This window comes from Tamandua tetradactyla, chromosome 11 (genome assembly GCF_023851605.1).
Source record: "Tamandua tetradactyla isolate mTamTet1 chromosome 11, mTamTet1.pri, whole genome shotgun sequence".
Lineage (NCBI taxonomy): Eukaryota > Metazoa > Chordata > Mammalia > Pilosa > Myrmecophagidae > Tamandua > Tamandua tetradactyla.
In genome coordinates this window covers 91,768,102-91,795,430 of record NC_135337.1, presented here as the reverse complement: position 1 = coordinate 91,795,430, position 27,329 = coordinate 91,768,102, and the positions used below count along the sequence as shown (strand labels likewise).

Below are 27,329 nucleotides of genomic sequence, written 5' to 3'. Positions count from 1 at the left end.
TCCCCCGCCTCGCTGGCGGCCGGGATTCCGCCCCGCCCCGCCCCCCGCGCTCGCTCCCAGTCTTTGTTGCGGGCTCCGCCCCCCACGCCCCGCCCCCAGCTCGTCTTTGGGCGCCGACCGAGTGGGGTCTGCAGGGCGGGGAAGAGGCAGCTGGGACTGGGGAGGAGAGGACCCAGCAGCCCCACCCCCACCCCCCAGAACGTTTCCCACGTTAAAGATGGGGGGGGCAGGACCCGTTTGGATGGGGGCGAGAGAGGAAGGTCTGGTAGCAAAGAAGAGGTATTGAGGAGTCCCCTCCTTAACTCAAGAATCACCAGAGAAACTGAGGCAGAGCCTGTGGAATTGGAAGTTGGGGGAGGGGGTCACTGCCGGGGACAAAGGGGTGGGTCAGACATGGAGACAGACAGAAAGACGAGAGGCCCATGAGGACCCCCAGCTGGGAGGGCCTGTCCCCTAAAACGGGCATCTCCTTTTCCCTCACCCCACCCAGGGGCCTATTCCCAGGAGAGCCCCTCCCCCACCGCGCCTGGGACAGTCTTTCGCTCCAGTTTCTATGGCCCAAGAGGAGAGACCAGACCCAGGAAATACAATCAAATATTAAAGCCTCCACTGAATTCATCTGCATATGAAGCGTGTCCTTGCGCTGCCTGCTTTCTTGGGGACACTCTCCTGCCCTTCTCTGCCTTTCACCATCCACCAGTCTCCCAGGTCACTTTCCCTTCCCGGAATCCCTCAGTTGCTTCCTTTGGAGCGGGTAAATCAGATTGGGGAGAAATCTGAAATGGTCGGTGTGTATTGGGGGAGGAGGGCCTTCTAGCCCTTTTTTGACCCTACTGTGTGCCAGGCACATAGCACATGACGTTGATGGTTTTCTCGAGGCATAGAGTGAGAAGACTGCTTGTCCCGCTTTGGAGCCCTAGCGCATTACTACAAGGAAGCAGGGCTTGAGAGCCTGGTCCTGGGATTGGAGCAAGCATCCGAAGGGGCAGGGAAGGCATCTCTCCTTCCTCTACTGCCTCTCCCCAAATGGGAGAAAGTCCTTTGCTGACCCCTCAGGCCTCGCCTGCAGCAGGCATGGTGCAGAAGGATTTTGGTTGGTGGAACCCCCAAGCCCTTGACCCAGGAGTGCCGAGTAGGTTGAACTGGGCTGTATTCGGCATGGGGTGGGAGAGGTAGAAGGAGGGCCCTTTGCTTACAGAACACCACCTGGATAGAGGTTTGTTTCAGGACCATGAATAGTGTCCTCCTTGGACTCTGGCCTTTGAGACCGTCACTTGCAGGTTACAGCCTGTGTTGTGTGGTTGGGACTTCCCCACCCTTCTCCAGTTCTCTTCAGTACAGTATTGGAGATGGACCCTGAAAACTACATTTCCCAGGCTCCCTTGCATCTGGCTACGGCCAGCCAATAGGAAGTTTGGGAGGAAATTGGAGGGCGGGAGGCAAGGAGAAGCCAGAGTATTTCTCCCTCTCTCTCCATTTTGGGTGTCTGCGGCAGTGGCTGTTGTGTCTCCTATGTGGTCTCAGCCCCCACGGGACAGTCACGGCCATAGTTCAGGTCCAGGACCTCCTTCCTCCTTCTGCGCTTTAAATCCTTGAGAAGATGGCAGCTGACTACTCTAGAATTGATTCCTCATCTCTCATTTGCTCTTGAAACCCACCTAATCCCTTTGAGACTGATTCCCCATATTAAAATCCCTCTATTGAACTATCTGGCATGGGCTCTGTTTTTCTGACAGTGGACTGGCCAACACTTGTCAGGGTCACAGCTACTGCTGTGGTCACTGGCATTGTCAGCGTCCTGACCAGCTGTGGTCAGGGTCCTACTGAACTGTGACCAGCGCTACCGTCAGCTCCGTGGTTCTGCTGGGGTCAGCATGGTGGTCACCACTGATCATTCCTGGTTGTGGTATGGTCAAGGTGCTGTCCGTACTGCGGTCAGTTCCCCAGCTGTGTTGGACTCAGTGTCACAATCAGTGTCTTAGTTGTGCTGTGGTTATTGTCTCGAGCTCACTTTGGACAGTGACCTGGACACGTGGTGGTCAAAATTGTGATCAGGGTCATCATACTCAGTGCCCTGGTCACACTGTTGTCAGCTTCAAGGTCAGCCCCATGGTCAAGGCTGTGATGAGCATGGTGTCCACCTTTCTCTGTGGTCAGTACAGTGGTCAGTATTTTGGACCATCAACGAAAAGAGATCAGCTTCTCAAAGGCCTTCTGTAGCAAAACCAATGGACCAGGTGCCTCGGGGTCTTGGACTGGGCAAAAGCCACTCACCACACTGCACAGAAGGCAGGGCAGGGGGGCTTTAATCCTTGCCTACTCTTACACACTCTGCCACTGGGTTTTCCTAATGGATGCCTGGATAATCATTACCTCTTCTCTCCGGTGACCCCCTCATGTTTCCAGCCAGAGGAGGACACAGTCCAGGCCCTGCCTTGGCATCTCTGTCTCCACATACCCACCATGGAGCCTGACAGGGAGAAGATGATCAAGAAAAATTTTAATGAATGAATGAATTTACACTATACATGACTATAATTTGGCCTTTGCTCTAGCTGATCTCTTTATATATTTTTCAGGGCACCTTTGATAGCCAGTGGCAAAAACCCAGCTTGAATTGACTCAAGTAAAAAATAATATTTGTATTGGCTTGCATAACTGAAAAAGAGAAAAATCAAGCAGTAATGGGATTTGGGCATGGCTGAATCCAGGGGTTCTGTTATGTCATACAGATTCTGTCTCTCCAATTCTCATCTCTGCTATTCTCTGTAAGAGATCCCCTTTTAGGCAAGCTCTCCCTAAGAGGTAAGGAAGATGGCTTCTAGAAGCATCTAACTTCTAAGCTCAGCAACTCCAGCAAAAGAACTTGCAAAATAATGCCTGACATTGGTCAACCCCAGGTCATCTGTGCATCTCCGATCCAATCTTGTATTCAGAGGAAATGATTATGTATCTTGGATAGAACTAGTTCATAGATCACCCCTTGGAGCTTAAGAGTGGGGCTACCCTCACCCAAATTATATTGGGTAGAAAATAAGTGGGGGGCGGGCCACGGTAGCTCAGTGGCAGAGTTCTAGCCTGCCATGCCGGAGACCCAGGCTCGATTGCCGGTGCCTGCCCATGCAAAAAAAAAAAAAGAAAGAAAGAAAAGAAGTGGGGAGGGGAGAAAAAGTATGGAATGTTTACCATTAAAAAAAAAAAAGGGAAAAGGAAAAAACGCTATGCAAGCAAAAATAAGATACGTGCAGTGCAAACAAAAACAAAAGACAGTGGGTTGGCTCTTAGCACAGCATTATGTGCCTACATTGCAGAGGCTGCAAAACTAAAACCTATTTCCCAGACTCCCTTGCAGCTAGACTTGTGTAGGCTCATTAGAGTCCATCAATTAGAAGGATGAGACCTGGTTTGAGGAGGTGGGTGGAGGCCATCGTGTTACTGCCTTGTCGGTAGGGGTGGTGATGGGGGTAGGCAGGCATGGTTGTGCATCCATTGGGTTTTCCTTCAGGGATGTTCCTTTTTCCAGTTACCAACATCACCAGGGTTTGTGGAGAGGCATTGTAGTGAAAATGACGATGGCTTCCAAGTCTCTAAATTACAACTCTGGTGGTGTATTACTGAAGTCAGCAGTTCCCAGAGGGTGATTTCCCACCTTCCTGCTAGTAACAGAGGTTCCTGGGTGGACCAGTTCAGACATTCTGTTCTGTGGCAAGTCATCCTATAGGTTCAGCCTAGAGCCACCTCCCAGCCTTCCAGTGGTTTCCTATGACTAGTTGCTGACATATATATAAGTTGAAATGTGCATTCCCATTCTGGAAAGCACTTTTTCATTCATGAAAACCTAAAATCCCCGGCCATGTGTGACTGTTTACTCAGCATCCCCTCCCAGAGCACTCTGGAATTATCTCTTTAATGATAGCCTTCCCCATTCATTGAGCTCCAACTAAGCACTCAACACCGGGCTAAGTCTGATCCAGCCATTATTCCCTTGAATTCTTACACCAACCCTGGGAGGTCAGAATGATGATCCTCAATGTAGAAGCAAAAATTCTGAGGCTCAGAGAGGTTGAGTAACTTGACAAAAGTCATCCAGCTTTAAACAGCAGACATAGGAGCCAAAGCCAGTTCTGACTAACTCAAGGCCAATCTATGGATCTCTGTAGCATTATGTTGAGGTTGTCTGCTAGCATTGTTCCCTCCTCATCAAACCAGGAGCTCCTCAGGAGCAGAACCCAGCTATGGTCCATCTCTGAAGCCCAGTGCCTGGACTCAGGAAATATCAGACCCTTCACCCCACATGGAACGTGGGGTCCTCAGTTTAACTCAGTTTCAACTAAGGTGGAGTGAGTAGGAATTTTTTCTCCAAGTGCTTGTCAAATAAAGTGTGAGGGAGGAAATTGCAAACACACACACACACACACACACACACACACACACACACACACATACACACACACACATGCACATCAACCTCTAGACCTGGGGAGCTCAACTCTGACCAGGCCCCAGAACCTTCTGGAGGTGCTTTGCAAAAATCCCTTCTTCAAGATGTGCTTAGTCAGAATCTCCAGAAATAAGACCTTGAAAAATCGCTTTAATTTCTCATTTAATAAATTCATTCACTGAGTAAGGAATACATTCAAAAGGTACAAAAGAAGATACAGTTAACAGTCTCTTCTTACTTCTTCCCCTAAGCCACCAGTTCCCTCCTTAGAGGCAATCAAGGTCATAAATTTTCTCTCCCCTTCCCTTTTCTTTTCACAATGGATAGCCTAGTATACATTATTTTCTGTACTCACTTTTTAAAAACTCAACAATATGTTTGGGACATTGGCCCATACCAATACATTTAAAAAGCCTTACTGTTCTTTTACACGGCTGCATAATATTCCATTATATAGATGCATTTTGTAGTTTCTTTAATCAGTCACTATATACAGATACTTGGACTAATGTCATTCCCTTGTTATTATTGCATTAATGCCACAATGAAGGATCTGGCATATGCTACTTCTTACACGTGTAAGGACACTGGGAAGATAAACATAGGAAAGAGGTATGTTGAGTCACAGGGTATGTGCACTATAATTCTAATAGATGTTGTGATTTTCCCTCTAAAAACGGTGTGCCAATAAACATTAGCCACAATGTATGAGGGTGTCTCTTTCCCCAAACCCTTGCCAAGATTATTGACTAAGAAATCAATCTAATGGATGAAAATTGGTATTTAGTATCCTTTTATTTTGAGGTTCTTTTATCATGAGTATCCTCCACTTCTCTTCATCTGTCAATAGTCATTTATATTTCTTCTTCAGTGAACTGCCTGTTCCTATCGTTTGTCTGGTTTTGAGGAGGTAAAAGTGTGTCCTTTTTCTTATTGATTTGTGGTAGCTCTTTACATATTAGGGAAAATGTGCTAGGAATTGAAAATCATACACTCTCAAATTTGTTAATTGCTTTTTGACCCTGCTTAACACTGATTTTAGCCATATAGCAAACTTTTTTAATGTAGTCAAATGTATCATTCTTTCAGAGCATCTAAACAACATAGCAAGCAGGAAATCCTTCTTTCAAGAGTGATTCTAATGAGCAGCCATTGTTGGAAACCACTGGTTTAAACACATCATCTCATTTAGTCCCTCCCTGACACTTTGAGAGGGTGTTCAACTTGCAACTGGGTTCCCCCAGAAGCAGAGCTCAGTGCAAATGATTTTTTTTGGAAGGTGATCCTAGAAAGCAATGGGCAGGGAGAGAAGTGAGACAGGGAAGGAAAATAACAAAGAGAGCATGTCTTAGTATCCCAGCTGCTAGAACAAATATGCAATGGATTGGCTTAAACAACAGGAATTTATTGGCTTGTAGTTTTGAGGCTAAGAGAGGTCCAAAATTGAGGTGCCAGCAAGGCAATGCCTTCTGTCCAAAGACTGTGACATCCTGGGGGCTAGCAATCCCTTGCCCTTGGCTTTTCTGACACATGGAAATGCACATGGCAATGTCTTCTCCTTTCTCCTCTGGGTTCATGGACCTCCAGCTTCTTCCTGTGGCTTTCTCTTTCTCTGTCTGAATCTTGTTCTGCTTGGAAGGATTCCGGTAATCCAGATTAAGTCCCAACGTGGTCCGACTGGACCACAATCTTAACTGAAGTAACAGCTTCAAGAGATCCTATTTACAGTGGGTCCCCACCCAGTAGAATGTGGGCCAAGTCTAAGAACATGTCCAAACCAGGGTGCCCAGTTCAATGCACCACAGGGTGCTCACGTGAGCATGTCCCACCGAGCACTCCTGGGAGACAGTGCAGGATGCACACATCAGAGGCGTCCTGCCCGAGGGCAAGGAAGGTGGGTGTTTATTCTCCAGGTCCTGACGTTACTGGGTGAGGTCTGTTCCTAGGGACATCAGCTCTTCTGCATCTCTAGCCTTCGTGAGAGTGGAAACAGCCCTTGGGCCATAAGAAATGTGCACAGGGAGAACGTCTGAGGGCAGAGGGGATATGGGTAGGGCACCAGAAGCCTGCTTTGGCCCCATCTTTCAGATGAAGAAGTTGAGGAACAGAGAGGTTAAGACTCTTGACCAAGGTCATCTAGAGGGTGTGTAGCAACACCTGGTTTATGTCTCATGCCAGAGCCCAGAGGGCAGAAGGGGATGGTGAGGCTTTTTATTCTTGGGTTCCCAGGGGGTGCCTGAGCCGGTCCCTCTGGTGTCCATATTGCCTGGCGAGGAACATCTCAAACCCTCCCCAGTGCCCCTCTGTCCCCCCCCCACCCCCGTCTCCACAGTGATCATGGCAGGTGCCCTCGGGGTCTGGGCTCCCCAGTTCCACCCCTCCGAGGGCTCATGTGGAAGGGAACAACTTCCATGTTCTGGAAGAGATTCCCAAGGGAGACCGGAATTTAAATCTCGATCATCAGGATTCCCACAGACCTTCCCCTCTGGTTCCGCTGTTCATCCCCATCTCTCTCCCTCTTGGTCATTTCTCACTGTCCAATTGCTGCCAGCCCTAGGACTCCCTCCCTTCCAGGCATACCCACCCACCCCCACGCTCACTAACACACTCACATGTTTTTACACACTCACACACATGCTGAATGACCAGCTGTGCCCAGACCCACCAAGCAAACCGACGCACAGACATACAACCCAGACACTCAGTCACCTAGGGACAACACACCCACGTGCACGATCCAGGCACAACAGCCCACAGAAACACAGCCAGATGGTGGAGGAACACGCAGAGATGAACCAGCCACAATTGCTGAAGAACGAGCTTCCGCGAATGTGGTTGGCCAAACACACAAAGATCTGTGACCCGAGGTGTTGTTTATATATAAAAAAAGACACAAAACTCATAATTCAGGCACACAGCTCACGTATATAGGTTCCCCAATGCAGAGGCATAGCTCACACACAAACACAGTCACAAACTGACAATGCAGTCATACAGAAACACACACAGTACGAGCTCACAGTTCACACACACAGTCAACACAAGAACACAAAGAGCACAGGCGGAGAGTTCACACACCAGCAGACCCACAGAGGTCCCGCGGCACAGATGCCCTCTTCACATGCAAACCACAGGCCAGGCAACGTGGGAATGAGGCTAGAAGAAGGGGGTGCGGTAGACCAGATGACTCAAGAGGCCCCTCTGGGGGAGGAATGGAAGGAGGGGAGAGGGCAGGTAGGCCGGTGGAGTCCAGCACATGTGGTTCCCATTATGGGTCTGGGAATTGAGGGAATGAGCTGGCAGGACAAGGAGACCCAGCAATGCTTCACAGCCCTGCCAAGCCAGGAAGGAGCAAAATCCTAATCCCAGGTTATGGGGCCGGAAATTGACTCAGAACCAAGCAGATCTGACCACAGTGGTCTACCCCAAGCCAGGCCAGGCCCGAGGCTCCTTTCAACTCCCACAACAGCCCTGGGAAGGGTTTCCCTGAGAAGGAAGATGAGGCACAGAGAGGTTAAGCCACATGTCTGAGGTCACACAGCTGGTAAAAGGCAGAGCTGGGATTCAAACCCAGGTCTCTGTGCTGCCCCTTGCCCTGAGGTAGATGCAAGGACTCCTCCATTCCATCTGTAAGTAAAGACTGAATGCTCGCTACAAGCTCCCACTTGCACCAGATTTATGGCATGAATAAACTAGCCCAACCCTCAAGTGCCCCCATGCAGCAGGGTTCTCTGAACACATTTGGGGTCAGCCTAATCTAGCTTGAGGAGTCAGGGTCAGGGACTAACACTCAAGCTGAAACCTAAAGCTGGACAGGCAGGGTGCTGAGGGTGAGGAGAAGAGCCATACAACAAGCTGGAGCCTGGAAGGTGCAGGGGGCCAGGCTGCCTGGTGAGAGATGGTGAGAAGCGAGGCCAGTTCCACCAGGGAGAAGGATTTGAATTTCACCCTGGGGCCATCAGGGGGCCTCAGAAGAGTGGTAAAAGGGATGGAACACTGTGAGGTTCAGGTAATCAGATACCTAGGACAGCTAAAGAAGCACCTCCCCTATGACCCAGAATTTTCCATTCTTATGTATGTGTACAATCCGGAGACACTTACCTGTGTGCTCCAGGAGACACGTGCCAGGATGTTTGAACAGGAACAAAATGGGAGACATCAGGTAGAGGCAAAATCACACACAGCAATTAAAAGGCTGAATTAGGACTCTTGTATCTATACAGAGACATGCAAACCCTCTATCGACCTAACCATACAAGTTGCAAAAGGACAGATTCAAGAAAACCTGCAAAACCACATTGTGTGTTATCCATGGATAAAGCCCCATATGCAGAAAAAGTGGAGAAATAGTCAGAGAATCAGAAATCCCCACACTCACCTACTCATGGTAAAGCAAAGGGATATGCCTGTAGAAATGTATCGATTTGGATCGGTTTGTATCAACTGTATCAATTTGCCACTAATGTATCCATTGGGCATCCATTGTGTGATGCTTTATTTCTGGGGGTTGGGCGCCTGAGCATTCAATACAAAGTTCTCGCTCTATGTGTTTTGTTTTTTTTTCGTAATAGCAACACTTTTATAGCACTTACCACATGGCAGACGTGTTTGTGTCTTTTAAAGTGTTTTGTGTCTTTTAATTAATGTAGTCCTCATACAACCTGATTCATAGATGCTGTAATTCGCTCCGCTTTACAGATGCAGAGATAAGGCTGAAATGGACAAACACCTTCCCTGGCTCCCCATTCCCTAAGACACAACAGTATTGAAATTAGGCCAATTAATAACCCTGCCATAGCCTCTAAGTATTCAAGTGAAAGAAGAGCCGATCAATATGGCAAACTTCATTGTTGCCTTACTTAAGAAATGGTCACAGCCACTCTCACCTTCAGCAGCCACCACCCTGATTTGTCAGCAGCAGCCAAGTAAGATCCTCCTGCCGGCAAAAAGATAACGATTCACTGAGGGCTAAAGTGATGCTTGGAATTTTTTAGCAATGAAGTATTTTTTTAATTAAGGGTAACCCATTCTTTTAGATGCAATGCTATTGCACACTTCGTAGACTATGGTGTTGTGTAAGCATAATTTTTATATGCACTGGGAAACCAACAAATTCATATGGCTCGCTTTATTAAGATATCCGCTTTATTGAGATATCCGTTTTATTGCAGCGGTCTGAAACTGAACCCACAATATCTCCAAGGCACGCCTGCATATGAATTTGCTGATTGCCGGTGCACCCCACTCGAGTGTTAGCTCCACAAGAGGAGGGATCTCCTTTTTGTTCCCTGCTATATCCCCAGAGCCTAGAATACTTTCTGGCACAGGCACCCCATAAAAATTTGCAGAACGAATGGATGAGCCAGGTGGGGGAGGGGCTCTCTGACACACCCATGAGTGACTTTAAGCCTGTGTGTGGCTCGATGTGTGGGTGGCCTTGCCCTACATGGCGTGCCTGGGGTCTCATTCCACACCCACGTGCTCAGCACGTGCCCAGCACGTGCCCAGCACGTGCCCGGCTGCAGGGTGCAATAGTGCTGGATGTGAAAATGGGGGTCTCTCTCCAGACCTGGCTGTATCTCTGAGTGAACACTATTGTGTGAGTTCATGTACGTGCCAGGAACTTGGACGTGTGTCCATTTAATGTGTGCGGCTGGGTGTGCCTTGCTGTGCACGCCCGCGTGTCTGAATCAGGTTGAGTTTGTAGGGATGCATATGATGTGGGTCCCATCTGTGCGTTGGTACACAATGAGAGTCTGACTCTTTGTGCCCTTGGTCTGTGTGTGTAATTGTGAGAATCTCTGTCGCTGCTGTGTGTGTGTGTGTGTGTGTATGTGTGTGTGTGTGTGTGTGTGTATGTATGTATGTTAGTCTCCTATGAGGCAAAACCCCTACAATCATCTCAGGGATAAAGCTCCAGGTGGCACACGCGCTGGCAGGCTCTCCCCGCCCCCAACTCCCCCTCCAAACAGCGGGTGTCAGTAATTGCTCTGGAAGCACAGGCAGGGTGATTAATTATGGCCGCTGAATATGCAAATCAGCTGGGGAGTTTCCCAGCAGCCGCCTGAGTGCTGGCAAGGATGCTGAGCAAACGCGGGGAGCTGGGTGAGTCCCAGAATTCCCTTCTCATACCTTGTCAATTACCCTTTTTTATTTAGCAGGACTGAGTTTCTAATTCTTTAACGAGCTTTTATCTAATTAAAGAGCCTTCATTAAACTATTCATTAATTGGCCCTTCTCCCCTCCCCGCCCCCCCAAAAAAGATAAATATGCCTGCACTGGGGTGAGATAGGAGTTGCAAAACAGAGACAGGCAGACCTGCAGTTCAAACCCTGGGCTGCATATAACTGGCAGCCGGCTTGTCCCCTTTCTGAGCCTCAGTTTGCTCCCTTATCTGTAAAATGGGGGTGGGAGCTGCTGCCTTTATGTGGCCTGGGATAATTAATAGAAAGAACATGTAAAATACAGAGCCATGCATGTAATTTTAAGAAACAGTGGCAAAAATTCCCCCACCCCCCAAGGAAGAGGATGGTTTATCAAAATTTGTTAATTGCTCCATCACTTCTAGTTCTAGATTTTGGGCAAGTGACTCTACCCATCTCCTCAGTGATCTTATCTGCAAAATGGGGATAATAATAGACTCTTCCTCAAGGGTGGTAAGGATGTTTAAATAAATTAACCTGGGTGAAATATTTGAACAGGGCTTGGCATGTAGACTCCTAATAAATGATAACCACCATAAGGAACCCAGGACGTGGTCTGTAAAGAGGGGACAACATAAACCGTTAAGTGAATGATTTTTTCAAAAGAAATTCAGATAAATTTGATTTTAGTGAGATTGCTTCATACAAGGGGAGTGAAGGGGGGCGTGGTGGCAAAGAGAGGTGTCAGGGAGCTGAAGGAGGAAGTGAGCAGTAGAATGGTGGGGGGGGGGGGGGACTGGATTTGGGGAGATTATAACTCCGGGTGAGAAATTCATAGTGCTGGAGACTTTTGAGCATGCGGAGAGCCAACATTAAATTTTAATTTGTTGATTTTCCTGCAACAAGTCCTCATGGTTTGCTTTCATACTTCTATGCCAACCTTAAGTAAGAGCTGAAGTCACTGGCTGTATTAAGGTAATTCATGATAGCTGCTGTAACAAGCAGCTCTCAAAAATTCCAGTGGCTTAAAACAAACAAGTTACTTCTCCGCCATATCACATCCATGGCAGCATTCCCCCAAGCAGTGACTTGGGGAGCCAGGGCCTTTTCTGGGTCCATTATGACACTCCCAACTTATACATGTGATATCCCAGATGTGGTGGCTTGGAGTTGTGTGTTCCCCGGAAAGTTATGGTCTTAAAGTTAATCCATTCCTGTCAGAGTGGACCCACTGTAAGTAGAACTTGGGATGAGGTTATTTCTGTTAAGGTGTATCCCACCTCAATCAGGATGGGTTTTAATCCTAATACTGGAGTCCTTTATAGCCAGAATAAAATTTGGAGAGAGAAAGCCACAGAGGGAGCAGCCAGAAGCTGTATATCAAGGACCCAAAAGGAGAATGGAGAGACCAGCAGACGCCGCCACGTGCTTTGCCATGAGACAAACTAAGGACCAGAGATCACTGGCAGCCAGCTCCAGAATGCCACTGTCTTCAGGAAGAAAGCATCGCCTTGATGATCCCTGGACTTGTGCTTGCTTTCAGCCACAAAACTGAGAGCAAATAAACTCCCATTCTTTAACCTGACCCAATTTGTGGTATTTGCTTGAGCAGCCTAAGAAACTAAGTAGATTTCGGTGCCAGGATAACGGGGTGTTTCTATTGCAAATACCAAAAGAAATGTGGAAATGGCTTTGGAATTGGGCAATGGGTAGAGACTGGAAGAATTGTGAGGTGCTTGATAGAAAAGGCCCAGATTGCTCTGAAGAGACTGTTAGTAAAATTTGGATGCTAAAGGTATTTCCAGTGAGACCTCAGGCAGAAGTGTGAATGTGTTACTGGAAACTGGAGGAAAGGTGACTCTTGTTTTTAAGTGGCACAGAACTTGGCAAAATTGAATTCTGATTCAAAAGGAAGGCAGAACCTGAAAGCAGTGAACCTGGATATGTAGCTGAGCAGATTTTGAGGCCAAGCATGGAAAGTGCAGCCTGGTTTCTCCTTGCAGCTTCTAGTAAGATGTGACAGAAAAGGGATACGCTGAGAACTGTACTCCTGGAACCAAAGAAACCAAAAATTGATGGTTTGGAAAATTCTGAGCTTCCAGAAAGTGGGTCCCCAGAGAACAGAGCTCCTTGTGAGGGCTTAACCCAACATGGAACCAGTCAGCGATTTCAGGGCGAGTCAGGATGGGAAATGCAGTTATCCAGGAAGGATCTATGGAAAGTTCTACCATCTGATGGTTTGGATGCCTGTGAACTACATGCAAAGTTTTGAGTAACTCATTGCCAGCCTGGACTGAAAGGGACAAATTGAAGGAAGAATGATTTCAAGGGCAGAATCATGGAAGCCAAGGTCTGGACTGAAGACATCTTCTTGGACCAAGAGAGCAGACCTACCTGCATGGGTGGACAGGCTGAGTCTGCCCCAATGCTTGTAGAGAGTGGGTCTTCCACCCCATTGTTTAGGAAAAGCACTGCCACCCCAATGTTCAGAGATGGTGAGGCATGTATCCCACATTCTCAATGAGCCTGGCTGCCATGCTGATGCTCAGAGAGGGTGCAGCCTTTACCCCGGTGGCCAGGAAAGCATAGCCTCTGTGCAAGCACTCAAAAGGGGTGAGGCTGCTGCTCTACCAGAGCTAGAGGACAAGGCATTGATCCATAGATGACTCTCAGCCCTTGAAATCGAATGGAATTTGCCCTGCTGGGTTTCAGAATTGTCTGGGACCTCTGTTTTCCTTTCAGTTTCTCACTTCATGGAAATGGAATGTTTATCTATGCCTGTCCCTCCACCGTATTTTGGAAGCAGATAACTTCTTTGTGTTTCATGGGCCCACAGACACTTAAGGCTTTTGAAATATTATGATGAAATGAATGTATTTTGCACAAAGAACATGCCTTTTGGGGGTTCACAGTATGGATTGTGGTGGTTTGGAGCTGGTAGATTCCCCAGAAAAACACATTCTTTGATTTGATCCATTCCTGCTGGTGTGAACCCATGGTTCGTAAGGCCTTCTGATGAGGTGACTTTAGTTAAACTTCCAGTTAAAACATAACCCACCCCAGTCAGCATAGGTCTTAATCCTAATACTGGAATTCTTTATAAGCAGAATGAAATTCAGAGAGAAAAAGTCACAGAGGGAGCAGCCAGAAGCTGAGCATTGATGAAACCCAGAAGTGAAGGGAGAGACCAGGAGACACTGCCATGTGCCTCATCCTATGACAAACTAAGGGCCAAAGGTCACCAGCAGCCACCCAGAATGTCGTCTTGAGGGAGAAAGCATCGCCTTGATAAAGCCTTGATTCAGACTTTCTTTTAGCCTCAAAATTGAGAGCCAATAGGGAGTACAAAGGTAGTTCAGTGGTAGAATTCTCATGTGCCATGCAGGAGACCCGGGTTCGATTCCCAGCCCATGCACTTCCCAAACAAACAAACAAGCAGACAAACCACCAAAAAAACAAACAAACAAACAAACAAAAATTCAACAAATGGTGCTGCAATAAGGGGATACTCACATGGAAAAAGAATGAAGTGTGACCCCCGCCATACAAAAAAAAAAAAAAGAAAAGAAAACTGAGAGCAAATAAACTCCTATTCTTTAACCCAACCCAATTTATGGTATTTGCTTGGAAAGCCTGGGGAACTAAAACACAAGGTCACCATCTAAAGGGAAGAAAGAAAAAAGCCCGTGGTGAATCTTGCCGAAGGTTTTCTGGCCACCCATGTTCCACTGGCTGGATCCCAGGCACACGGTCCCAATCTACCATCAAGGGAAGCTGAGAAATGTGTTCTCAATTATTTGTGCCCAGGAAGAAGAAAATAGCACAAAGCTTTAGCTTACCACAGGCATTCTTGAGTTAGAAGGGTCTGGGGTGGGAAGGAAAGAAAAGGAAAGCAGGCTCAGGTTGAGAGAAGAATCACAGGGTAAAAAAGTCACCTGAAGCAAAAGATATGTTCAAGATAACCGAAAGAAAACACTAGCTCTTCAAGCCCTCATTGGTATTGGGGGGTTTCTGGACTCTTCACTCTGTGGGAGATGATTCCTCAAGACTCCACAGGGCTTTTTCCATACCACCTTTGGTTCTCTGGTCAAATGTTGCCTCCTCAGGGATTCCACATCTGTCCACCATATTTAAAACAGTTCCCTACCCCATCACTCTCTTATACCCCATTTGCTTGATTGCCCTTCACAACAATTACTACTACCTGAAATCGCACATATAGCTATTTATTTGTGTATTACCTGTTTCCCTCAGTATAAGAACCTGAAGTCAGAGGTCACATCTTTCTTCTATCCCCAGCATCTAGAATGCTGCCTGGCACTGAGGAAACACTCAGTAGGAATGAATGGATGAATGGATGGATGAGTGGATGAATGGGTGAATGGATGGATGGATGGATGGATGGATGGATGGATGGATGGATGGATGGATGGATGACTAAGTGAATTAATGAACCAGTCAATCAACCTCTGGGCTCCAACACTCTTCATGGAGTCAGAACTCTTAGTAGCATTTATTGAATGAATGATGAACTCTAGAAGTATCTGGGTGGCTTTAGTTATGGAGCCTGGTGGTAGGAGTAGTTGCTGAGTTTCTGGGAAGCAACTTGCCCCTGTTTGCAACTTTTACCCACCCTGAACCCACCTGACCCTACTCAATTGATCCCAGTGCTCAATCACTCCTAACTGCACTCAACCAATCAATGTCCAACTAATGAATGGATAAACAATATGTGATATAGTCATACAATGGAATACTACTCAACAATAAAAAATGAACAAAGACCTTTGTTGAAAAGGTGAAGAGGCAGCCAATTCAATGGGAGAAAATATTTGGAAACCATATGTCGGATAAAGGCTTGATATCCTGTGTACATGAAGAAATTATATAGCTCACCAACAAAAGAACAACCCAATTATAAAACGGGCAAAATATATGAATAGACACTTTTTTGAAGAGCAAATTCAGATGGCTAAAAAGCAATGAAGAGATGCTTGTTTTCACTAGCTATAAGGGAAATGCCGATCAAAACCACAATGAGATATCATCACACTCCTATAAGAATAGCTGTTATTAAGAAAAAAGGAAACCACAAAGTTGGAAAGGATGTGGAGAAATTTGATCACTTATTCACTGTTGGTGAGAGTGTATAGTGATGCAGCTGATGTGGAAAACAGTTTGGCGATTCCTCAGAAAACTAAAGACTAAATTGCCCCATGACTCAGCAATACCAATACTCGGTATATACTCAGAAGATCTGAAAGCAGGGACATGAACAAACATTTGCACACCAATATTCATGGCAGCATTATTCACAATTGCCAAAAGATGGAAACAATCCAAATGCCCATCAACAGATGAGTAGATAAACAAAATGTGGTATCTACATGCAATAGAATATTATGCAGCAGCAAGACAAAATAACGTCCCAAAGCATATGACAATGTGGATGAAACTTGAAGACAAAATGTTGAGTGAAATGTCAGACACCAAAGGACAGATACTGTATAATCTCGCTATTGTGTCTCTGGTAAAGGTAATCTCAGAGATTACACTAGAATAAAGGGGATCTAGGGGTACACAAAAGCTAGAGATGGGGGAAAGGCGACCCAATGAGGTTGAACCTAAATGCAAGGGGACGGTTAGAATTGATAGTGACTAATTAGCAGGGTTATAAATCACATTGCCATATTGAAGGTGAATATGATTAAAAGGGATTCCAGTGCCATGTATCCCACTAATCAAATCTACAATTATAAATAAGTTCTCACATGAACTATTTCAATGGTTCAGTAGTGGACAAAGAGTCAACAGTAGAGGGATCTGGGGGAAAACTAAAAATGCATGTTATGGCCAATAGTTAACAGGAAGACATCAACAGTACTACAGTACCACAGGGGCAACTAATTGGGGGGAGGGACAAGTGTTAAGGGGTAGATCTGATCTGATAGTTGGTGACACTGTGTTTGTTGGTTTTTTGTCACTATGGACCCCCCAAAAAATGTCTAAAATTGAGATTGCTGCTGATTATACAACCAAGTGAGGACACTGTAAGACATGGCTTGTTTATTTTGGACATTATCCATGACACCCAATAGATGGAGGGAGCCGAAGGGTACAATGCCTGAGAAGCAGAATGGCGAACTGTGATACATTTATATGATGGAATATGGGGCAGCTACAAATAGGAAGGATGTCAAGAAGCACCCAATGAACTGAATAAACCTTGGGGACAATGTGCTGTGCAAAAATAAGCCAGAGACAAAAGAACAAGTATGCTAAGGTTTCTTTCAGAAAATACTTATAAGAAAATTGGAGCCTAGATTGTAAGTCCTTAGAGCAGCCATTCTTAGTCTGAAGTTATAAACGTATTTCTGGATGCTGAGACACTGAGCTATATGTGTATTAGCAGGTGTTTCCCTAGAACTATGAATAACACTGTGATACCTAGGTCCCAGAAATGGAGTGCTGCAACCCTGAAAGTTAGCATGGCTATATATAATAACAGTTAAAGCAACTGAAAAAGAGATCAGACCTCAATTAGGGTATCAGAATACAGGACAAATGACAATAATTGCACATGTACGCTAGTCCTTCATCTACTATATGAGACCAAAGGCAGAGAGGCTTATTATGACTAGAACCTAAATTTTCTGTAACACATCATCTAAATCAACCTATCTGGATAGTTCATTTAAACAACCCCAAACTCCTCGAGTCCAGAATGGGATTGAGGCCTTGTAATTCTATACAGCTTAATGTATAGAATTATACATTCTCAGGACACATCTCAGACTGTGGAGGGCTGATAATTAAAAAGTATTGGTTGAGTCCCTTGAGAGTCAGCCCAAAGGGGGAGGAGATATATATATAACTACTAAACTTTCACATCTGGGAAACCTCGGGTACTCTCCCAACCATTGGAGGCTCCCAAGAAAATAGGCCAAGTTCTGGATTTTGAGGCTTACCTTTATGAAACTTATTTCTGTAGCGGAGAAGCTAAGACTACCCATCACGAGGCCTAAGAGATGCTTCCAGGAAACTTCTTTTGTTGCTCAGATGTGGCTCTCTCTAAGCCCAAGTCTGCAAGGAAAACCATTCCCCTCCTCACTACATGGGACATGACATCCAGAGGTGGAATCTCCCTGACAACGTGGAACGTGACTTCCGGAGATGAGCCTGGCCTGGCACCGTGGGATCAACAATGCCTCTGAACCAAAAAGATGAAAAGAAGTGTAATAAAACAAGGCATCAGTGGCCAAGAGAGATCAAATGGAGTCAAGAGGGTATTCTGGACGCTACACTTATACCAGCTTCAGTTGGATAGTGCTAAGTGCCATGGTTTGCTAAACCCCAACCAACATCTCTCCTGTTGACTTTTTTTTTTTTTTTAACATGGGAAGGCACCAGGAACCGAACCCGGGTCCTCTGTCATGGCAGGCAAGCATTCCTGCCTGCTGAGCCACCGTGGCCCTCTCATGTTGACTTTTAAGAACACCTAGGGCTCGAACTGAGACTCTATAAAGGTTTCATGTACTAAGTTTACTTTCCTGGAACTTATAATTCCTGGAGGGTTCCTAGGTTAGATAAATCATGAAACTCAGAGGGACCTGCCTCTCCAGGATTATCAATTAATCACATTCCCATATGCTTTGGTGTCAACACCCCTTCTCAACATGAAAATGTAAGAATGGGCATTATAGATCTCTGATCTATAATGAGAGAAGGAAGAGGTATAACAGAGAATATAGGATTTTACAAATGCGTATGATTGCTGAATCACTATAATAATATTCCATCTAGGCTCCAGGGTTCTAGAGCAGCTAGAAGGAAAAATCTGAGATGATGGAATGGTAGCATGTGACAAACTCTGGGATCTGTTCTGTGTGGCTGCTTGTTGAAGTGTGCCTTGAAAAGTATTGCTTTTTTCTTTCTTTGCTTTGTATAGATGTCATATTTTACAATTAAAAAATATTTTTAAAAAGGAATAAAGTCCTGACACGTTACAACATGAACCTTAAAAGCATTATGCCAAGTGAAAGAAGACAGTCACAAAAGACCATATATTCCATGATTCCATTTATATTAAACATCCAGAATAGGCAAATCTATAGAGATAGAGAGTAGATTAGTGGTTGGCTAGGGACAAGGTGGGTGGGGCAAAATGGGGAGTGAGTGACTGCTAATGGATGTGGAGTTTTTTTTTTTTTGGTGATGATGAAAATGTTCTAAAATTGATTGTAATGATGGTTGCACAATACTAAAACCTATCAAACTGTATACTTTAAATGGGAGAATTATGTCTCAGTCAAGCTGTTTTAAAAAAAACTCAATCCAACATCTAATCTCCAATTCCAGTCACCCCAAACCCAGCTCTCATCTCAACTGATCCCATCTGACTCACAAACTGCCAATCCCTACCCCATACTCCTAGCAACCCCCACTTAATCCTACTCAATTTATCCCACTTCTCACATCAATCCTAATGCAATTCAACCCAACACTCAATGTCAAACCCTTAACTCAACCTTACCCATCACCTAACTCAACTGATCCCATCATTAACCCATAACCTCAAATGGACTCAACTCATCCCAAACCGATCTCCAACTATCTCATCTCCAACTCAACTTTGGCTTTATTTATCCAACCCCGAATCTCTACTCTCCAGTCTACCACAAGCCTCAACTCCTAACTCATTCACCCCACCACCAATTCACCCTCTGACTTGCCACCCACTTCTTTGACCCCTAGTCATGTCACCTCAAGCCAAAACATATGTCATGTCATTTCTTGACCCACCTACTTGGCATAGCCAGAGCCCCAGGACCAAAGTCAATGTGAGAGAACTGGCTAATGTCAATTTCTCTTCTAGGAGCCTGAGTCAATAAATGGGTCAACTTCCAGTGACTCCATTATAATTGGGATTTCTCAATCCCCCAAAGCCACTTCCACCAAAGGATATACCTGATCAATTAAGACAGGTGACAGCAGGTACCTTAGATGAGACAAGAGCCAGTCCCTGAGAGAGAGGCAGCCAGCATCAGATGTTCAGTAGAGACAGGGAGGACACAGGGACACAGTTTACTGGTTTATTCTCAGACTTGAGATGCCAATTGTGCCCTATGGCCAGGGGTAGGGGGCAAAGCTGGAATCACTCTCATCATATCCCAGCCCTCCCTAAGGAGGAAGCAGATTAAATATACAACAGAGGGGATTTTCCCTTTTAATACAAACCCAGGTATAAATAGGGCAGCACCATTAGCATCCTGATTCAACCCTACCATCTTGGCCCCCAAACCACCTGGCATGGCAAGGTGAGTTTGGGGAGATGTGGGGACCAGGATGGGGTTAGTATGCAGAGCTGGGTTGACCCAGCTCAGTCAAGGGAAGTCCTACTTCCCTCTGTAGTGTGACATAAGTCCCTTCACTGCACACCCATGTGGGAACAGGAATGAGTGAAGGGGTTTCAGCCTGGGGTGGGGTGGGGGGATGGGATCAGGAGACATCCAGTGCTTAACTATGGGGGAGGGATGGGGTAGCACCAAAGGGTGTTGGGAGCACTGACTGAGGTGGGCAGTGGGGCAGGGGGCCTAGGAGGCATGAGGGGGGTGGCATTCACCAGCTCTGAGTTAGAGGTTCATTACGTAGGGGTCTGGGGATGGGGAGTGGAGGGCTGGGTGAGGATGGAGAGGAGAAAGAACCATACAATATTTATGCCACCTAATGTGGGGGTAGGGGTGCTGGACCCTTGGGCCAGAGACTCCAGCCCCCAGCCCCCTGTAAGGAAAAAGGAATATATTTTTTCTTTATTTACCGTGATGACCAGACCCTCCCCTGGTTCCACAGTCACAGGAGACATAAATAGGGTGGCTTCTAAGTCTCAGCACCAAATGTACCCCAGCTGGGGGTCCCACACTGTCCCTCCCACCCCAGTGACTCTCAGCTGCTAAAGCAGACAGGGCCCAGCTCAAACCCAAACTTCTGATTCGTCTGGCCAAAGTCGACAGCTGCCACGTCCCACAGGGGCAGAAACCCCACTCGGGAAGATGTGATCTCCAAGAGGGTCTTCGCCTGTCCCTTCCGTAGCTGACCAGGGAGACATGGACAGTGAGTCAGGAAGGGGCAGCTGAGGCCTCTCCCCCCACCCCCACCCCCAACTCAGGTCATCCCCTGCCCCTCCCGCTTACCTTGCAGCCATCATGGGGGACGCTGACGATGGCCGCTGTGGTCTGGTTGAAGGACAGCTCCTCCCCGTTGGCCCCGAGGAAGCGGATGGAGCGGCCATGGTCTCCTGAGGCTTCGTCCAGCCAGGCAGCCGAGTTCTGGCAGGAGAAGGTGAAGCTCTGGCGGGCTGTGGCACTCAGCAGTTTCAGGAAGGCCAGCTGTACCACGTTCACCGGGGACCCCTCGGCGTCCACGTAGGAGAACTGAGAAGGGGTCAAGGCAGGGGGTAGGAATGCTCCATTAGTCCCCCGTCTTTCTGAGGAAACCCCCCCCTCCAAATCTCCATCCATTGGCAGAGCTCTCCCGGCTTCCCATTTCTGGGGCAGCCTCTATGCCTACCTGCACCCTAAAAGCTATCCTTCAGATCCTTTCCATCCTTTGCACCAGCTGGTAGATGCACCATGCCCAGCCCATTTAACTTCCCCAAAACTTGTCACTTAGTTCACCATCTCCAGATGTCCTTTCACATCCTCACCCACAGGCAGAACTCACAATTCTGCCTCTCGCTTCAATCATTCCCTTATCAGTCCCAGAACCGTGCAGCTAACCATCTTCTGATACCCTAGACCTGCTCCACCCAGTGTGACAGCGAACAGCCACTTGTGGCTACTGAGCACTTAAAATGGCCAGTGTAACTGGGGAGCTGCATTTCTAAAAAAAACTTATCTAATTCATAATTAATAGTGCCATCTCAATCCAGTTTTCCAAAAAAAAAAACTTACATATGGAACAATGCATGTGAGTAGACCTTTTCAGCTGTCGATTGGATGAAATTTAAACATAGATCAAGTATTTCCAATGAAATTTAGACTCCGAAATGAGATGTGTTATGAATGTAAAATGCACATCGGATTTCAAAAAAACATATAGGGAAAAATGCAAACTATGTCCATAATTCCTTATATTGCTATGACAATGTTTTAGATATGCTGGGTTAAATAAAATATAATATTAAAATGTAACTGGCTGGATAAGACATCATTTTTACTCCCTTCTCATCCCTGTATCATTTCCACATTCCCCAAGTGATGTTTTCTGGAATCACCTTCCAGATAAACTACTAGAATCCTGGCCTTTGGGTTGGCTTTCAGTGAAACTAAAGAAACACGCTCATATTATACTAGCTTTTTTGTTTCCCAATGGTGATCTCTTTTTTCCCCCTAGAATATCAGCTTCATGAAGTCAGGAACTGGGTTTTATTTGCTACACTCCCAGCGCTTAGCGTACAAAATAAATACATCCTAAACTGAATTTCGTATTCCCCCACCCCTCTAATCAGCTGTTGCTCTCATTTCCTTATCTCAGAGAAGAGTCTCGCCAGACACCAGTGACACAAGACTAGAAACCTGACATTACTCTAGTCCATCCTTCACATCAGCCCCAGATATTTTCTGGGTCCTTCCCTCACCTCATCACCTTCCATGGCTCCCCACTGCCCACAGGACCCTCACATCCTCGCTCTTGCCCTCCTCACTGGCTTCCCCTCTGTACCCCCCCCCTCACAATCTCTAAGGAAGAGTAACTGGCTTTTCTTTCTTCAAAGTCACCAGACTCTTTCTTGACTCTGGGTCTTTGCATATACTGTTCCCTCTTCCTGGAACACTTGTCCTTACCCTCCTTAACTTGTTAACCCAACCCATTCTTGGATCTCAGCCGAGCTGTGACCTCTGCCAGAAAGCCTTCAGGAACTTTGCAGAATGCCCCTGGGTTTCCACCAAGCCCACCACTGAGCTCGCCCACCCTCTCCTACCCCACAGCCTGTGGGCAACAAGAAGGTAGAGCTTACCCTGTTCACCTTGCTCCTCAGAACCCCGATTCCCCATGCCGGTCCCCACCAATGTTCATCCCATCCGCCACCTTGGCCTCTAGCATCTCACCTTCTTCCCTCGCCGGAATGTGCTATACCAGCTTCCCGGTTTCTCCTTGGACCAGGATGCCAGTTTCACCTGGAAGACAAAGCAGAAGCCTTCTGGAGAAGCACCCTTGGTGCCCACCTATGTCCCCTCCGCAAATTAAGCCTTGCTAAGGGGCTCTCTGGCCATGGGGGTGGGCTCAGCTGGTGCACAAGGCAGACCCAAGGGGCCAGGGACTCATGCCCCCCATCCATAACTAGCAGGCACTGGTGTCTAAATACCCCAGCTCCTTCTCCCCCCAGGTGGGAAACTCTTGGGTCTGTGTTCCACATTGTCTCCCAGAGGTCCCCAGTGGGACTGAACCCAAAGTGCCTAAGGGTAAGTCTTTAAAAGTGAGGTGGGAAATTTACAGAACATATAATCCAGGGCACAGTTCAAAGTATTCACAATGTTTGTCCCTCAACCACCTCTTCTAGTTTCCAAACTTTTTAATCACCCTAGATAAACATCCCAAACCCATGAAATAATCACTCCACATCACCTGCCACCACCTCCTGGCAAACACTGATTTTCTTTCTACCTCTATGGATTTGCCTATTCTGAATATGCCACATTAAAAGGGCTCATACAATATGTCACCTTTTGTGCCTGGCCCAAAAGTAACTTTTATGTTTGCTCATGCTTTCACCATTGTGGTTGTTTTTATTTTGGTTTCTATGCTTGCAAACCAAGAGTAACTTTTTAATTACTGTACTGCCATGCCTTCCCTTCTCCTCCTCATGCCCCCTTCCCTGCTGATGTTTTCTGGGACCACCACCCACTTGCCCTCAAATCCTTGTCTCAGGGTCTGCAGCTGGGAAACCCAAACCATGAAAGGTTCCTCACTAACCCCCCTCCCCAGCCTTTCTCTTGGCCAGAGGAAGGTCGTTGAAAGTCAGACCCTGAAATGCCAGCAGCTGTTTAGAGGCCAAGTCCTGCCCTGCAACCCTCAAAGATAGGGGGTCTGAGTTGGTGCAGATTCTCATCCACTAGGGGGACAATAAGACATCCACTGGGGGACAATAAGAATATCATTGACCATTGGCACTGGCCCTGTGATTGCTAAAGGCTTTCCCGCAGGGAGAGGTGGCACACAGCCCCAAGGTAAATTAGAGAGTTCAATAAATGTTTCCTGATATTTGCAGCGGTGCTCAATTGCACAACCACCCAATGAGAGAGACACTTTCCTGAGCCCACTTGACAGAGGGAAACAGCGAGGTGACAGATCTGGGATTCCAACCCAGGTAGGTGGCGCAGGGTCCAGAGTCCACAGCACTCACCCTCTGTACCCCACTGCTAATGGGGAGCATGGAGCAGGGAGCCAGTTAGGCTCAGGGCCCCTAAATAAAGAGCCCCAGGATGTCTGGGGACCCTTGAGGTCTCATCTCCAGCCCTCAGCCTGGAGCATGGGCTGGGAGTCAAGCCCGACAGCCTTGGACAACCATATGCCTGCTCTGAGCCTCAGTTTCCCCATCTGGAAAAGGATGATAGAAATTATGTCATCGAGTGCTTGGGACTCAATAAATTCACACAGCAAAGTGCTGAGACCAGGCCCAGCATACACAGTAAGCACTAATTAAGGATTCTCTCCCATTGTGGATTTCTTGGCTAGCTTTTCTCCGCTGCAATTCTTATAAAAAGTGATCTCCCTGAGAGTAGGGAGATGGTTCTTTTTTCTTTTTGATTCCCTGATGCAGCCCCAGCCTTCAGAGAGGATAAGGTAAGCACTAAATAAATGTTGACTGAAGCCAGGATAAGGTACTGGACAAACCCTGGTGTGTTTGGGGGGTGGGTGTGGGGGGCGGGACGGCCCTTTCTGGGGGAGGAGAGGAGGTGTTCCGAAGCCCTCTTCCTTCGGGCACCTCCATCCCCTCATTCCATCACTCCAGGGGCACTTACGGTCTCAAACTTCTTGTCGGGGTACAGGCAGGTCTCTCCTCCCGCAGTGAAGTTGCAGAAAACCCTGAGCGCGTCCCGCGAGCAGCCCTGGTTGGGGTCAATCCAGTATTCCCCTGCCGCAGAGCCAGGCAAGGTGGGTGAGCGGGGGCGGGGCCCCAGGGCCCCACGCGCACCCGGGGAGGGGCCGGCCCTCACCGTCAGGCAGGTGCGGGTGATTGCGGTGCAGCTCGCCGCACACGAGGCCTGGGCGCTCGGCCGTGCCCGGGGGCCGCCGGAGCTGCTCCAGTTCGAAGCTCAGCGATGCGAGCGAGGCCAGCACCTCCTCCAGGCCGCCCTCTGGGAACTCCAGCATCCCCGGGATCAGGGCAGAGCGCCGGCTTCGGTGCAGCTCATGGAGCTCGGCTGGGGCACCCTGGGGAGTGGTGGAGAGGAAAAGAGCAGAGATTGGGGAGGCAGAGACACAACAAGGGGTGGTGAGCATGATGAGGGAGAGAGGGAGGGAGGAGGAAGAGGGCAAGGAGGAGGGAGAGGGCAGGGAGGAGGGAGGGTGCAGGGAGGAGTGGGGAGGAGGGAGAGGGCAGGGAGGAGGAGGGAGATAAAGAAGCAGTAAGAGGCACAGGAAGGAGACAAAGAGGTTGGGAGATGGAGAGAGGTCAAAACAGTAAGACAGTGAAAGACAGATGGACACAAGGTTAGACAAGGAAAGGGAAAGGGAAGCAAGAGAGTGAGACAGAGAGGGAGGAGAGGGAGAGATGGCAGAAGAGAGAAACAAGAGACAGTGGAACATGCATTGGAACAGACAGGGAAAGGTGGGGAGAGGTGGAAGAGGAGGGGAGACAAAGGTAGAGACAGGGAGATGGGGTGGAGAAGGCAGAGGCATAGCAGACCAGAGCTCCTTAGGATAGCCCCTCTGATCCCCACCCCATCCCTGCCTCCCACCCCGGGCTTTTAAGGAACTATCATCCCCACCTGCACCCCCTCGGCACCTGGTGTGTGCCTGGCAGTGCTGGGGACCCAGTGGGGACCTCCCAGGCACACACCCTGCCCTCCTCCAAAGCCCTGATGCCCAGCCCCTCCCCCTGGGGGACTCACCGGAGGCCCTGGGGGGCCGGGGGGGCCGGTGTCTCCACGGGGACCGAGGGCTCCCTGTAGGGGGCAGTCACTTGGGGTGGGCTCTGTCTATGGAGAGCTGGCCCCTTCCCACCAACACACACTCACTCACACGTATACACACACACATGCACTCACACTCACGCTCGTGCACACATAATTCTCACACTCATCTGCACATACACATGCATGCTCACACGTTACTCATTTACACGTGCTCACCTTCACACATGCAGTCGTGTACACGCTCATACACACATCACACTCATACACACATGCACTTATATATATGTGCTCACACCCACTCACACATGCACTCATGCACACTCATACATACTCACACACATTCTCACACATTCATACACACAGCCCTGAGGAGGGAAGTGCAATGTCCAGTACCAAGCAGAGGGTACTTTTTTTTTTCACATTTGAACATCTCCGAAATCAAGATGCATTTTAACATCTTTTGCAAAAGTTTATTTGGCAGAAGTGGGTTTTTTTTTTCTTAGCAGTTTACAAAATAATGGCGCCTTATACAATTGATGGCAGCTTAGATTTGATGAAATGAAATGGTAGGTGTTCGATAAGCATGTTGGATGCATGACAATGAATGAATAATTGAATGAGTCCAGAGATACTGAGGACCCTGGTGAAGTGGCTGTGGTAGAGGAAGGGGAGCTGGGGGAGTGGAGTTGCAGGGGTGGAACTGGGGTGCAGAAGCCTCAGGGAGCAGCACATACTCACCGGGGACCCCTTTGAACCCTTCTGTCCGAGAGGGCCCTGTGGGGAAGAGACAGGGAGGGCTGGAGTGCTGGCCCAGCCCACCAGGGTGGCCCCACCCCACAAACCCCCATACTCACCGCCACACCTGGGGCCCCAGGGTGGCCCAGGGAGCCAACAGGACCAGATGGACCCTGGAGAAGAGACATCAGAGTCAGCACCGTTGGGGCCCAGCCCTACTGCCTGGACACATCCTTCAGACCAGCATCCAAACCCCCAAAGAGAAACCCCAAATTGCAGACATAGCCTCCATCCAGCAAGACCTCAGACACAGGTCCCCATTTTCCCCAAGATGCAACCCCTATCCTTCCAGACCCAGGCTTCCCAAACCCCTAAACCCTGAGCCCCATTGAGCTCCAAATGAGCCCCATTCTCCTCCTTCCTTTCCCATCCCCTGCTTGGAACATGCTCTTCCTACTCAAGGCAGGACACACACTCACGGGATCTCCACTGGGGCCAGGAGGCCCCTGCACGCCTGGCAATCCCTGATCCCCTTTCTCGCCAGCCTCCCCAGGGGGGCCAATGAGCCCAATTAATCCAATGTGGCCCTGAGGACAAAAGAAAAAGAACATGCAGGGAAGACATAGGAGATGCTGGGAGATTCTTCTCTTGGAGCAGTGGGAAAGTAAGTCTGGGAGCAGAGGAGACACTGATTTCCCAGTGCTCTGGCCAGGGCGGGGAGGTAAAGGTGGAGTTCACGGGGGAGGACAAGAATGGAATGAGGTGTAGTTACCTTTTCCCCCTTGAGGCCAGCATCGCCCTTCAGCCCCGGGAGGCCAGAAGGTCCCTGGAAGGGGAGAGAGGGTCAGTGGGTGATCCTCAAATGGGAAATCTCAA

At 47.9% G+C, this 27,329-nt stretch overlaps 1 protein-coding gene across 1 annotated transcript in view; it reads right to left on the bottom strand.

The window, feature by feature from the left end:
* Window positions 1-19,662: 19,662 nt before the first annotated feature.
* The window catches only part of COL5A3 (collagen type V alpha 3 chain), a 34,773-nt gene continuing 27,106 nt past the window's right edge, over window positions 19,663-27,329 (bottom strand). Inside the window, exons 57-66 of the mRNA XM_077121892.1 lie at window positions 27,226-27,279; window positions 26,933-27,040; window positions 26,573-26,626; window positions 26,457-26,492; window positions 25,695-25,748; window positions 24,798-25,014; window positions 24,603-24,715; window positions 22,689-22,757; window positions 20,775-21,014; window positions 19,663-20,673 (exon numbers count right to left, since the gene is read on the bottom strand). Coding sequence (XP_076978007.1) covers window positions 20,527-20,673; window positions 20,775-21,014; window positions 22,689-22,757; window positions 24,603-24,715; window positions 24,798-25,014; window positions 25,695-25,748; window positions 26,457-26,492; window positions 26,573-26,626; window positions 26,933-27,040; window positions 27,226-27,279 — 1,092 coding nt within the window. The 3' untranslated portion in view covers window positions 19,663-20,526. The remainder of the gene's footprint in view (window positions 20,674-20,774; window positions 21,015-22,688; window positions 22,758-24,602; window positions 24,716-24,797; window positions 25,015-25,694; window positions 25,749-26,456; window positions 26,493-26,572; window positions 26,627-26,932; window positions 27,041-27,225; window positions 27,280-27,329) is intronic.